This window comes from Leptinotarsa decemlineata, unplaced genomic scaffold, assembly GCF_025532065.1.
Source record: "Leptinotarsa decemlineata unplaced genomic scaffold, Ldec_3_MD MMD2_tig00002082_RagTag_RagTag, whole genome shotgun sequence".
Taxonomy (NCBI): domain Eukaryota; kingdom Metazoa; phylum Arthropoda; class Insecta; order Coleoptera; family Chrysomelidae; genus Leptinotarsa; species Leptinotarsa decemlineata.
Genome location: NW_027412573.1, coordinates 2769263 through 2785008, shown reverse-complemented (window position 1 = coordinate 2785008; position 15746 = coordinate 2769263). Strand labels below are relative to the sequence as shown.

Sequence of the window (15746 nt, the reverse complement as noted above, 5' to 3'; positions counted from 1 at the left end):
GTTTGTCGGCTGTGAATTTATGAACTTTTTTGCTGATGATACTCTATTGGCATGTAGCGATGTGAACCTTACGATGGCTATACAAAAAATGAATAATACTCTAGCAAGTGTCAACAAGTATTTAAAAATTAATAAACTCAAGCTGAATGTGATGAAAACTAAAGCGATGATAATCACCACCAAGTTTAAATAAAGTCAAATAGACTCTAAAACTATTAATCTCAACATTGATGATGACAAAATTGAAATAGTGAATTCAACTAAATATCTGGGATTCCAGATAGATAACACTCTATCGTTTGATGAACATTTTGAGTATATTCATAAAAAAATTTCAAAGAAATTATTCTTTTTTTCTAGAATTGCCAATAATCTTTCAACGGAGTCAAGTATCACAGTTTACAAGTCAATTGTTCAGCCACACTTCGACTATTGTTCCTCTATCCTATATCTATTCAATCAGAAGAAATTGTCTCAACTCCAAAAACTTCAGAATCGTGGTATGAGAATCATTTTGAAGTGCCGTAGAGATACTCCTATCACTATTATGCTCAATGTTTTAAATTGGCAATCCATTTCCCAAAGACTGCTATACTTCACAATGATCTTCGTATACAAAATATTGAACAATTTAGGACCATCATATTTTAATCAGTATATTGTCTTTCATCACGATATTCACCACCACTTCACTCGAAATAATAATAACTTATATATTAACAGAACAAAAAACAAAAATACTATGAACTCATTGTTTTTCAAGGGTTTTGATCGGTTCAACAAATTACCTAATGCAATTAAAAATAGCCCATCTCTGAACATGTTCAAAAATGAACTGAAGAAATTTGTTTTAAATGAACAAATATGATATGTATTATGTCTCTGTTACCTGTAGCTGTAATTTGTATAATTCCTTTCATCTAATGTTCGTTATATATTTCAAATAATTATGTAATTTATCTTTCTACATGTTGCATTGAAATTTTTCGAATGTATAATGTTGCTGTTTTTGTAGTAATGTCTTTAAAAATATTTTATTGAACTTATGTTTGTCATACATTTAAGTCATTTCTAGATGTAACACATACCTTTTTTTTTATTTCCACCATTCTAGTTGATTTGTATATTATTAGGATATCATATTTAAATAAAGATCTATCTATCTATCTATAAAGATCTATCTATCTATCTAATAATGTGAACAGTCAGATATGAAAAAGTTTCTGCCTTGAAACGCAAGAAAAAATTTGCTTGCTTATTCGCTATAGTCATCTGAAATATTAGAGCCACCCGTGTTAAACCCACCCTTCCGAAATCAAAACCAAGGTGGATCCTCGAGATTTTCATTTCACCCCATTTTCCATGAATTCCTTCTACCGGCAAACGTTCAGATATGAGATTTACCTGCGGGATCTTGAAGAGGCGCAGTAGATTAGCCACTTGGATCGAAGTGACACTGGAAGCAGCTCCCACGACTCCAGATATTACTTTCCGCACTTGAGTTTTGTTGCAGTGATATTCGGCGCCGTCGATATTGCTGATGGAACCTGAAAAGGGAAATCGTGTTAGATTGTACAGGATTAACGAATCAGATTAGTTATATCAGCTTGGGAGCAGGATCTGAATTATGGAAACATCCGATGTTCATATAATTGATTCGGTGGGACTTCAAAGTCATCGTCATAGAGAGAAATCTCTATTCTTGATGGGTACAATAGAATTTGAAACGAGAAAAAAATATTCCATTGAATCTCTCATTTTGCATTAGCGCCTTTGATGGAATTTGAAACACAAGTGTTATATTTTTCAATAATAACTCAATCAATCCTGAATCAAGAGGTGATTTTGAATTGGGATGAAAGTAAATAGGTTCAATTCAATGCTAGGAAAACTCAGGCATCGCTTTTCTTCAAGGAGATGAATGTTTAAGAACCGGATATAATAATGTCGGGACGGGCAATTCCGCTTTCTGCTTCGATAAGTTTGTTGGGGGTTGAAACAGACACCAATCTGAAAATTTGGAATTGAAACAAAACTATACTCGGTACAGAAATCAATTGAGACAGCTTTTGAGAATAACAGAATCCAACTATTATCGCAACAAAATCGAACAGAATGCTAAAAATAGCAAAAATGTATGGACCATTATCAATGAACTCTATCCTAAAAATAATTCAAAATCTCAAGATATTAAATTAATCGAACATAACGGAGAAAAAATTACAGATACCAAATCTATTGCTGATATATTCAACGAACATTACATACAAATTGGTGGAAAACAGGAAAGTAATCCATTGTCCTCAATGTTCTTGAACGCTACCAATGCTGATGAAATAAATGATATTATTTCATCGATCAAATACAAGAAATCACCAGGTATTGATGGAATGAAAGCAGAAACAATAAAATTATTATCACCGATGATCAAAAAACCACTGTCTCACATATTCAATAAGTGCCTTCAGCAAGGACATTTCCCAAGCATCTTCAAAAAGTCAGTGTTCAAACCAATTTTCAACACTGGTAATAGGGAGGATGTCATTAACTACAGACCAATCTCATTAATAACTGCAATTGCTAAAATACTGGAAAAAATCATAAAAATAAGACTTACCAAATATCTTAATGAAAAAAAAAATCATCTCCGCCAACCAATACGGGTTCAAAGAAGGGGTATCAACCCAAGATGCAATCCTCGCCCTTACAACGAAGATGTATAATGCCTTAGATACAGGAAAACCCTCTCTATGTGTATTTATAGACCTTTCAAAGGCATTCGATACGGTCAGTCATACCTTGCTTCTGGAATGCTTGGAAAACATCGGCATAAGGGAAGTGGCCTTAAAATTATTCGAAATTTATCTTTCCAATATATTTTAATATGTTGAACTGAAGATGGTGAGGAGCAATTTTTAAAGAATATAATATGGTGTACCCCAAGGAACTGTTTTGGGACCACTTCTGTTCAATATATATTACAATGATCTATTCAGAATAAACACAAGTGGTCAAATTATCACTTATGCGGATGATACTGCAATTTTCTACAGTCATGAAGACAGGCTATCACTTAAAATTCAAGCAGAAAGCGATATCCGTAATATTCAAGCCTTTTTCAACTATAGACTTTCAACAATTAACTTTAAAAAACATTTTTTCTACCCATACATATTGATAAGAGAAGTACTCCTTCTTATGATACCCTGCAAATCACTGAAGACATCTCAATATGCAGCTGTAATAAGATCAAATACCTTGGTGTTATGATAGAGAATAACCTGAAATGGAATAAACAAATCGAATACATCACTAAGAAAATACAGTTTTTAATTTATAAACCCAGAAATGTTAAATATATTCTAGATTTCAAAGCAATGAGAACGATATATCAGGCGTTAGTGGAACCACATATTGTTTGTGGAATATTAGCATGGGGAGGTTTAAGTAAGTCTCACCTCGAAAAATTTATCATTGTTCAAAAGCGCCAAAAAAGGGGGGCAAACCGCGGACACGTGTTTCTGGTTATTGGCCTCATCAGCGCGGTGCAGCGAAGTGTAAAGATGGGAAACACTTGTTTGCCGAAATCAGGAAACAACACAAACGCACGGAGTCAACAACAGGAGCCAACCGCACATTTGTGGTTCCAGTTAGAAGACCTAGAATTCCCAGGCTACATCTAACATGACCACGGAGGCAGCTATAGCTACCTGCGTGACATCCGGGTCCAGGATAAATACAAATAGAGATTTTATCGAGTGTGCATGATATAAATTAAAAATTAAACAATTTGTGGACACAACACTCAATGAGGCCAATAGCCAGAAACACGTGTCCGCGGTTTGCCCCTTTTGTTCCAAAATAAATGCCCATTTGGAAACGAGTGCTATGAACGAATTTCAAGGAAGATTCAGCTTGCGCTAAACCTTGTTATCCGCATCAAATTCGAAACATTCCGACCGGAAGAGTTCATTAGTGGTACAATGAGACGATTTCTATCTCGACCAATTAATTGCCCTGAAGGTTCTGAACGATGTTCTGAAACGTGCGGTCATTGCCGCATCCATGTACTGATTGCATTTTCGTTCCAGTGTGATTTTCCCTCGGCACGAATTTCCATCTACAATTGGTTCTGTCGCAATTTCCTTCGATAACGATATGTGTTTTGGAGTTTGGCAAACAGAAGCAGTCGAAACTGTAATTTATAGTTCTCAATGGATGGTTTTAATCTGTCACCACAGGTATAATAATGGTAATGATAACGGAAAGGCATTATTGAAGATATGAAAAAATTTAAAAAAGGAGAATGAGAAAAAAAGATACAGAAGATTCTGGTACTTATTGACGAAGTTAAGCTCAGAGCTACTGAAATTCAAGCCAGAAGCACCACTCCATAATGACTGTGGACTTTCAAAAATTGATAAAACAACTGACAATGATTGTACAGGTACGGCTTTCCTCTGACCCTGATCCAACTTTTTATATCATACTTCACTGACTGGCGTCAGTATGTTATATTCAATGGCTTCAAGTCCGTGAAATATGCAGCTACCTCGGGTGTTCCACAAGGAAGCAACCTAGGTCCACTTCTCTTTAACACCTTCATAAACGACATAGTTGGGGTCATTGACATCAACTGTTTGATATACGTGGATGACCTGAAATTATACATACTGTGAGATTAATGGCATCAAGGACTGTCTTCAACTCTCCCTTAATCTGAAACGTGTTGAGCAATGGTGTTTTCGCAATAATCTTCCTTTGAACGCGAGTAAATGTATTAATAATAATAATAATAATAATAATATGTTTGTCGTGGATATTTGTCGTGGAGTTTTCAGCTACTGGCGAGATGAATATCGTCAGAAAAGAGGAGGAAAAACGAATAAAATATCGAGATTTTCTCTTCGTACTCCGCAGACTCTATCCAGATCACTCTGTCAAGATGGTTGTTCTGATTATTGAAGTCCTTGGTGGAATGATGTCCTCTCTACTCTCGAATCTTAAAATCATACCGGCTGCCGCACTAAGGCAGAACTCTTAGCCGTACAGAGGCAGAAGGCTGTCATTCTTGGCTCACTGCGTTTGCTCAGGGCACATGATTCTCGGACCCAATGATCACTTACCCCACGGTGTGGGGAGTGGTCATTGGTTGATAATGCTGGCGCGCCCTCCCGAATGTATCGGGGCTTCGGGGGATAGGGCCTGACCAGCGCACACTACGGTGGAAAAAAAATGTTTATTCAATAACAACATTGGGTTAGTACAGATTATGACAGAAATCATATGTGAAGGAACAAACACAAGAGCAGTCATAAGGAAATATATCCGCGCATGGCTATAGTTCTGACTCCTAGTGACAATGTAATAATGTCCTATGTAACAATGAATAAAAAACAAATGAAGGGTTATATATACATATATACACATACATTCACATACATACATACACACATACGTGCATACACACATATACATATCTTTAAATAGACGGTAAAAGTTTATTCATTTATGTATCCAATGAGTGTAATTCTCTGATTTTTTTAGTGAAAGCCAAATAACGTTTTGGCATACAAACTAGTTATATTATAGTATACCTAGGTGAATGAGAAGTGAGAATACTCTCACACTTTCATACAAACACTGCCCCATACACAAGCAAAATGCCCTAATTATTTTTGAGATCGATGATTTGGTGAATATAATTGCGACTTTGACTGCTTATCCATTTTTTAACTTTTGACTTATATAACCTGAAATAATTCATTGCTTTGAACTGAGGAGAAAAAATATTGAAGATTCTTGGCCCAAGATAAACATGGCTTTGCCCCAAAGTTTTATACATTCTAGGGACCATCACGGAGATAGCACTATTTCTAGTCTGACGTATTGTCTTAGATGTTTCTGTTTTCATTTAATATTGTTTCAGCAGTGATGTCTGGCAGTATAACTGTCTAATATCGAAGAACCCGCTTTCAATATATAGTAGATCTGAAGAATACCTGAAATTTTCCTTAAAAATTATTTTCAATATCCACTTTTGTGTGACTTCTAGTTTATTAAGGTAGTTGTTCGTTAATCCTCCCCAAGCAATTATACCATAACTGAGCTGAGATTGTATAAGCGCAAAATAAAGTATCCTCAAGTGGTTTAACGAACAGAAATTCGAGCAGATTTTGAATTTTCTTGTTAGGCCTCGAATTTTCGAGAGCAGTTTTTGAACATGTATATCCCATTTGAGGTGACAATCAATATATATTCCCAGGTACTTAATACTGGTTTGCATCTTTATGACATAGACAATAAAAATTTGTCCATTTTCATATCAATATTTAATAAACGATATTCCACTTCAACGGACTCTCACATTCACCTATTTAGGTGTAAACTTCAACAAAAAACTTTCCTTCGTCACATCGAAGCCATTCTTTCTGCTGCAAACAGAATGTATGGATTTATTGCACGAATCTACAGAGATTTCGCGGATCCATCTACATCGAGAATCTTACATAAATGCTTATAGTTGGAGTTGTATCTGGTTATCAATGTGTTTTTCAAATCTTGGATCACAGTCCATAGTTACACCAAGGTTTTTGGACTCATTAGTGCTGTGCAGTGGCAGATATTTTCAGATGATTCATTTCAGAACCAAATTGAATACTGTACAAATATTTTCTACAGACCGATTTGTGAAACTGTAATAGATAGGCACGAAAATGACTTTTACTCGATTTGAAATAACGGTATCCCCCAAAATTTCGATGAGTAACCTCCCCCGGTGACTTCAATTGTCTCAGCTTACCCTGTAATATCGAAAACCTTCATTGGCCGTCTATTACATAAACCTTTGCTACGGATAGGGGATGAAAGGATCAAGGGAAATAATTTGGGGTTAACACGGTTTTGGGGTAGGATATAGCGGTTTGGAAAGTGCGCCTGTGGATTAAGGTCTCACAATGTGTCTGTCACTTAATTGTACGTGAATATTCGGCAACGGGTTGTTCAGCAGAGCTCACTATTGTTTGCGGAATTAAATAACTGTGTCAGTTGATGAACTGTGAATATCTGTAGGTGAAAAACGAAATCTTAACTGCAGTTATTGAGTAGTATCGAATATTTTGTCTGTCTTTATGTCATGCTTTTTCGTGATTCTATATCCCAATGAAAATGTATTCGACTGTGTCATAGTTTATATTAATCGATAGAGAATATTGTACTCTATACATTGACGTTGTTCATTTTTTTCTAAATTTAAGTTTCTTTGCCTCTTTAGAGCTCATTACTACAGTGTGACCCGTTTTTAATGGAAACACCCCCTTAAAATTTGGAATTGTAAATCGATTTTGATAATTTTTTTCAAATGTCAAATACTGAAAGGTCTAATTTGCGAAAAAATTTTAAAGGTTTATTGAAGTTTCAGGGCATACTACGATATTTTTTCTTAGTCGAAACTCGGGATTTTTCATTAGCGATTTTTTTATTGAAGAAATCACTACGCCACTGGATTCAGAGTGCCTCTTAATAGGTGTGACCTAAATTTCAGGAAAAAATATTCATTATCAACAAAGTTATAACAACTCAAAAATTCGAAAACTCACACAGCTAACAGTCACAATATATAATTTTTTCTGATTTCAACAATGAAGTGCCGCCAGATGAAAAAAACAAATAGCGTGAATATTTTTGATGAAAATAACGGAATTACATTCACGCAATTCAACTAACAATGAAGCAAAAAATTTAATAAACATAACTAATAACTAATTATTGAAATGTTTCGATTCAGTGCAACAATTAATTCTAACTCATATTCTAGTAGCCTCTACCAATCCACCACGTATTTCGATACATGTGTCGTAGCGGTTACGAATGTTTCTGATTACGTTCCTTAGTTCTTGAGGGCTAATATCTGCACATACCTGTCGAATTCTTGCACAAAGTTCATTTTTATCTCTTGAACGGTTTTTGTAAACCTTTTGTGTGAGAAGTCCCCAAAGAAAAAAGTCCAAAACTGTGAGGTCTGGAGATCTGGGTGGCCACTCTATAAACGGACTACCACGGCCTATCCACCGGCCTATCCATTGGAAAATGTTCGTTAAGTCATTGCCTCACAGCTCTGGCATAAAGAACTGAACACCCATCTAACTGGACAATTAAATTTGATCGTTCATTGATTGGCAGCTCGTGAATAGCATCCCAAAACTCTGTGTTTGAAAATTCTAGAAACCTCTGCCCATTAATATTTTCCTCAAAAAAGGAAGGACCAATAATTCGTTCGTTCAATATCCCACACCAGACGTTCATTTTTTAGAAATACTGGCTTTTACAGTTTATTACCCAGTAAGGATTATCCGCTGCGCAATAGCGACAATTCTGTGATGACACTACTCCATTCGTAGTGAAAGTGGCTTCGTCGGTATATAAAATATTTTTTAGGAAATTTCTATTGTTTAAATATTCCCCTTGGGCCCATGTCTCCCATTAAATACTCTACAAACCTCTCTAGAACTTCTAACGTCATCTCCCGAAAGGCGTACAATTTCAATTTTCTCTCTTACGCTCAATCTTGCAGCCATGACACGAAATAATTTGAAGAACTGTAAGGAGAATATTGTTGACAATAGTACACTTAAATCTTTCATATTAATATCATTTTCATGGCAACTAAGATTTAAATTGAAATATAAGTTCTTAGTTTTAGTTAATTTGCGTGAAAACTTGAATGGAATTCCGTTATTTTCATTAAAAAAATTTGAGCTATTTGTTTTTTTTTCTATCTGACGGCACTTCATTGTTGAAATCATAAAAAAAATATTCTCATGGCTATATCTGTTATATAGGTCACACCTGTTTAGAGGCACTCTGAATCAATCCAGTGCCGTAGTGATTTTTTCAATAAAAAAATTGCTAATGAAAAATCTTGATTTTCGACTAAGAAAAAATATCGTAGTATGCCCTGAAACTTTAATAAACATTTCAAATTTTCTCCCAAGGTAGACCTTTCCGTACTTGACATTTAAAAAAAAATGATCAAAATTGATTTACAATTTCAAATTTTAGGGGGGTGTTTCCATTAAAAATGAGTCACACTGTATATCATAGTAATAATAGTAATAATAAATGGTCTTTATTTCACGTGATAGAGTTTAGCAAAGCGCCATTTTTCTACTCAATCACGTTTGAAAAAAAAAGTAAACATTATAAAAAATAAATGGCAATTTCATGACAATAGAAAAATAAAATACAAATATTTTTGTTTGGATCACTGTTGACTGAGCCATTCAGTTTTGAGTTTACTTTTGAATAGCGGTAGTGATTAATTTTTCACAGATTCACTGAATGAATTATACATTGTTACAACATGATACGTGAAGGATCACTCATAGTATGTGCTGTTATGATTCAGAATGTCGAAATTATTGATGAATCTAAGGTTTCTTGAATGTCTCTGATATCTGGGAAGGAGTTTCTTCACCAAATAGGTGTGCTGTTGATTTTTTATCAGTTTGTGAATGAAACAGGCGAAATGCAATTCTCTTCTATTTTGCATTTTTAACCAATTCAATTGATTGATTAAAGGGGTCACATGACCTCTGCAATTCAAGCTGACTGTTAGTCTGATGCAGGCGTTCTGTACTTTCTGAATTCTTGCAGAAGTTATGAAATCGATACAAGGGCCATAGACGAGATCGCAATCAATACGTCTGAGAGGGTAATTTTGAGAGACCTACTAAGATAGTGTCTGTTTAAATACAGATGTTTCAGAGTACCATACGATTTTTGAATGAGAGTATCAACTTGATGAACAAATCTGAGGTTGTAGTCTATATGAAGTCCTTAACATTTCATTTTGTCAGTCAATTCCACAAAAAATCCATCAATATACGAATTGATATTATCTATGGCTTTCCCACGATCTTTGGCTTTTCCAAAAATCATTGAAGATAATTCACTATGATTAAGGTTCAGACAGTGTTATATCATTATTGAGCAATGTTTCGTGATCAATAAACTGATTTACTTTATCGAAGTAGTACAAGTTAGTGTCGTCCGCATATGTATGAAAGTTGAATAATTTAAGAACCTTAGAGAAGTCAGATGTGTAGATAATAAATAGTAACGGGGCGAGAGCTGAACCTTGCAGGGCTCCATGACATGCACTCATATTATCAGACTGAGTACCTCCTATCACAACACGTTGCTTTCTATTTTTCAAGAACGATCTAATAAAGTCACATGCCTCCATACTGAAACCAAAAAAACCAAGTTTAGCGCACATCAGATTGTGATTCATGGTGTCGAAAGCCTTACTGTAATCGAGAGATAAGGAAAGAAAATAAGAGAAAAGAATAATGATGTCGTTGATTGATTTACGTCTAATGTTTCTCTACGAACTCAAATCAAACCAGATCTTCTTTGGAGTATCATTCTCATGTATGGGAGCTCCACCACTGAGTCACTATGGTTGTTTTAGTGTTCTAGCACGTTGAATTAGAAAGTTCTTAGACAAATATCAACACACTTGTTTTTGTGCCAGAAGATTTGGATCTTGGACCACTATGATGATAGTATCCTAGTTATGAAAACTTCCGTCGAGAGGCAGTATTTCTATTCTGGTGTGAGAAAAATTATTTTGACGGAATACTTTTTCTCCAACGATTCCAATTCTACCTATTGAATGAATAAGAAATCAAAAAGAGAGTGGAAAGGTCATGAAAATTGAGAAAACTATTTATAGGTCACTTTTGTTTGAAAAATGTAATTGGATGCTCAAATACCCTTGAAATGTGGACAGTGGTATACGGTGATTGGACTCTGAGTCAGAAAAATGTTTGCACATTACTCCAGACAAGTGAGAAACTATTTGGATACTACTTTTCGTGGTCGTTGGATTGGCCGTCAAGGTCCTACAGAATGGCCAGCTCGCTCGCCAAATTTGACACCTTTGCACTTTTTTTATGGGACTATTTGAAGCAAAAGGTGTACGAAACTGAAGCTGCTCCAATTATGGATATATTGGCAGAGAATAATGAATATTATTGACGTTACTCTGTTAGAAAATGTTTGGCGTGAAATATCGGATAGGCTGTTGATATGTCAAGAAGTTCAAGGCAACCATTTCGAGCATCTTTTGAACTGGCCTCAATCTCATCACAAAATATTATGTATTTATATATTATGTATTCATGTATTTATATAAAATAATTTGAAATCCCTGAAACAACTAAAAAAGAATAATTAAAAATGAATAGCTGAAAATAACAATTATATTAAGCAAAAATAAACCTGAAATGAAATAATAGTGAAATAACCTACAAGTAAAAATATTTTTACTTGTAGGTTAGGTTAGGTGAAAATATTTCTACTTGTAGGTTATTTTACTATTATTTCATTTCAGGTTTATTTTTGCTTATTATAATTGTTATTTTCAGCTATTCATTTTTAATTATTCCTTTTTAGTTGTTTCAGGGATTTCGAATCATTTTATATATTAGACAATGGAAGTCCGAACCAGTGAAATTCATCATGAAACATTGTCAATCACCTCCAAACAACATATTATGTAGTTGAATGACAATGTATTCAGGCAATTATTGAGAGTTCCGCCATTTCGTAGAAACTGAAAATAGTGACATTATATTCTAGGGTTGTGAAGCATATATACAAATATACAATATATACAAATTACTGAAAGACTAATTATCAAACCGAGAACAGAGTGTCAGCATAAATGGTATTATGAGTAGTTCGATGACTGTTAAATACGGTGTACCTCAAGGAACGGTACAAGGCCCTCTCCTATTCATTATATACATGAACAGTATTTTTAGTGTGAAAACAGAGGGTAGTATCATAAGTTTCGCTGATGATACCGATCGGACTCGTGGACCAATTTAAAAATGATGGTCGAAACATTTTCTTATTATTCTACATTTTCAAAGAGTCTCAAGTATTCGATGTTAGGCAGATTTTCTGTTTCAATATCTTAATTAATGTTCGAAAACAAAAAATTTAAACTGAATCTGTCCAGCACAAATATGATACGAGGGGAAGACAAAATAAACTACCCAGATCATCAAAAAAAAAACAATAGGCCGACGATGTGCAAACTATCTTGGACCTCGACTTCACAACATGGTACCTGAAACAATTGCAAAATTATATTCTTCTACTTCATATAAAAATGAAATAAATCTTTGGATTATGCTCAGTGAAAGGAAACTTTTCCATGGTGCGGTGAATCAAAACTTACAAAAATCTTGAACTTGAAAAACAAAAAATTACAAGACACTATCCCTATTGTGAATATGAAAATACACCCAACTATGACAACATATCCAACTATGACAACACCCCGAACTATTCAGTCGTTGTTCTGACTTCATAGAGAACAGGTGTGAGTTTAGTAAATTGTTTATAGTTCAGTAGCGTACGATGACTATTAAAAGGGAAAATACACTAATATTGGATTTCAAGAATGTTAGAAAAAAACCTCCAAATATAAATATCCATAGATGGGTTAAACAAGAATTCGATTTCTCAAGAGATCAAGTAGAATGTATTCAATATGATCACATACGTTCGAAGGTATACATAAAAGTTATATCAAAGTTATTAGTAGAAAAAACCCTTCAGAGGTTTGAAAATATGAAACTGTTTTATGAAGATGAGGAAGAGAAACAAGAAATCTATATTAGTGCTGAAGAAGATGATATATGGGTAAGAATTTTTGATTTTCCTCCGGAACTTAAAAATTCCAAGTTGATAGAGTATTTTGGTAAATACGGAATAGTTAAAACAATAAGAAATGAAATGTGGTCAGGCCAAGATCTTTATCCGGTAGAAAGTGGTGTTAGGTCTATGTTAATTTCAATGAAGAAGAAGATACCTTCTTATGTCACTATCGAGGGAACAACATCTCTGGTTACATATAAAAATCAAGAAAAAACATGTATGATATGTGATAAACCTGGTCACGAAAGAAGAACATGCCCTTCAAAACCAAGCAACAGAGTTATGGCAATCAGAAGACCTAATGCACCGGTAATGCCAGCTTTACATAACTTACAAGGAACATCATACGTTGACGTAACACGGGATAAACCAAACAGAGAAACCACAGACCAAATCTTTGTCCATAACTTGGAAGATCTGATTGATCATGCTGGGATTTATAACAATCAAATACTGAATGTCCAAGAAAAATATTTTGAACCACCTCATTCCTTGCCAGAAGTTATCGTTCACAACCCTGCACAAAAACCACAAGAGGGAGAGACTATCCATACAACTTCAGTGTCTCAAGAAGAAGATATCATACCAGCCACTCCAAGGAATGATAAACAGGAAAAGAAAGCGGAAAAGAAAAGAAAGAAAAAGGCTAAAACAAACGGAAGTTCGGAAGAAGAAGAAAGAAAAGTCCCTAAGTTACATATAAATCTGAGAAGCAACACCTCACAAAACATTAACGAATATGAAATAGATGAGGAAGAGAAATCTCCAGGGAGCGACGCTGATATGTTTTAGAACTTTTTATTGAACCTTTCTTACTACTATTTGTTTTTATTTCAGTCCATAAAAATAGCTACAAATTTACTCACTCTTCTTTCGGCTAACTGTAATGGTCTTAAAAATCCAGTCAAACAAGGATTACTTTCTGAATTTATCAGAAAGCATGATATTGATATTATTTTTGTACAAGAATTAACTACAAATTTTTTGAAACTCTCTCCTGGATATACCATGATTTGCAACATAGGTGAAGCAAAACGCGGTACGGGAATTATACACAGATGTGGCTATGACATAAAGGATATACTTTGTTCTCAAGACGGTAGAATAGTATCGGTAACTATCGAAAATATTCGCTACGTTAATATTTATGCACCTTCAGGTAGTCAAAACTATCGCTCGAGAAATAAGTTTTTCCAAAATGATTTGTTTCTACACTTCAACTTCAATTTGCCTGTCATTTTAGTAGGAGATTTTAATTGTGTAATACAGCAAAGTGACTCTAAAAATAATACGTCAATTTGCAAAATGCTCTTACGACTCGTTCAGAGCTCAAATTTAGTTGATACATGGAATATTCTATATAAAAATAAAAAAGAATTCACATACATTAGAGACAATTGTGCTACGCGTATAGACAGGGCATATATATCCAAAGAATACAAAGATTTACTTCATAAAGCTGATATTAAACCAGTAGCATTTTCAGATCATTCGGTGTATCTATTTTACCTTAAAATAAATAACAGGCCTAAAATTATAAATCATGGATGGGGTTACTGGAAATTAAAAAATTTTTGTCTCAACGAAGAAACTATAAGCGATTTTAAACAAGAAATAATAAGATTAAAACAAAATTTCTGTTATAATAAAAATTTTATCAGATGGTGGTTTCATGTATTCAAAAAGAAAGTAAAATCTTTTTTCAAAAATATTGAAATAACTGATGCAAGAGAACATAAAAGTACTGTTGAATTTTATAACAGGGCATTAATTGAATTGAATGAAAAACTTCTCAAAGGTGAACAGGTTGGGAATGAAATACGTGAAATAAAAAATATCATGATAGAATTGAAACAAAAAGCTTTGGACAAAAAATTCATGAACAAAAATAAAGACCAACTCAATGATCAATACTCCTTATATGACCTGATGAAGGAAAGGAAAAATAGCGCCTCAGTAATCTCAAAAATTAAAACTGAAAACCAAGGAATTTTAAAAACTTCTAAAGATATTTTACTTTATGCATCTGAACACTACAGGCAAAAATTTCAATCTTCGGGGTCGGGGAACAGGCTGTACGATCTATGCTATCTCATATTGTCAAGAAATTGTCGATTCTAGATAATACGCAATTAAACAAGGAAATCGATAAAGATGAAGTGTGGAAAATCTTGAATTCAGTGTCAAAAAAGAAAACACCGGGTATCGATGGAATACCCTATGAATTTTACATTTGTTTTTTCAATGAGATAGGAGATGAATTAACAAAATTTCTAAACTTGATCTTCACTAGTGCAGTTTTGCCCCCTAGAGAATTTTCTGAGGCTGTTATTACTCTCATTCCAAAGATGAAAAATCCATTGATAATCAGTGATTGGAGGCCTATAGCTTTATTGAATACGGACTACAAGTTACTGACGAAAATTCTAGCGGAAAGAATAAAAAATGTGTTGCCAAAAATTTTAGGAGACGAGCAGAACTGTGGAACAGAAAAGTCAATTTTCAACAACCTTCTTTTGATCAGGGATACTATTTTAGATTGGGAAACTGAACAAAAAACTGAAGGAGGTATTATAAGTATTGATTTTTCCCAAGCTTTTGATAGGGTTAATCATTCATATCTTTGGCAAACTATGCATATTATGGGATTCAGTAATAAAATAATACAGGCATTGAAAAACATTTATAGCACTGCAAATTCTTCAATGATGATAAATGGCTTTCTGTCTAAAAGTTTCGATATAAAGAGCTCAATAAGGCAGGGCTGTCCCCTGTCGATGATTTTATTCAGTATTTCAATGGAACCTTTTTTGAGACTATGTAATGGTTCCCTACAGGGCATAAAAACTCCAAACGGGATAAGGATAGCTTCGGCTTATGCAGACGATGTCACAATTTTTTTCACGAATCCAAAGGATATCCACGTTCTGAACAACTTAATTGAAATATATTGTGAGGCATCTAATGCAAATGTTAACTATAAAAAATCTGTAATCTTACCTCTAGGAAAC

The 15746-nt window shown here is 34.1% G+C and overlaps 1 protein-coding gene across 1 annotated transcript in view; it reads right to left on the bottom strand.

Annotated features, from left to right (window-relative positions):
* Positions 1-15746, bottom strand: part of LOC111507031 (metabotropic glutamate receptor 2) — a 369065-nt gene that overhangs the window by 216639 nt on the left and 136680 nt on the right. Inside the window, 1 exon segment of the mRNA XM_074176817.1 lies at positions 1405-1547. Within this exon segment, the coding sequence (XP_074032918.1) occupies positions 1405-1547 (143 nt within the window).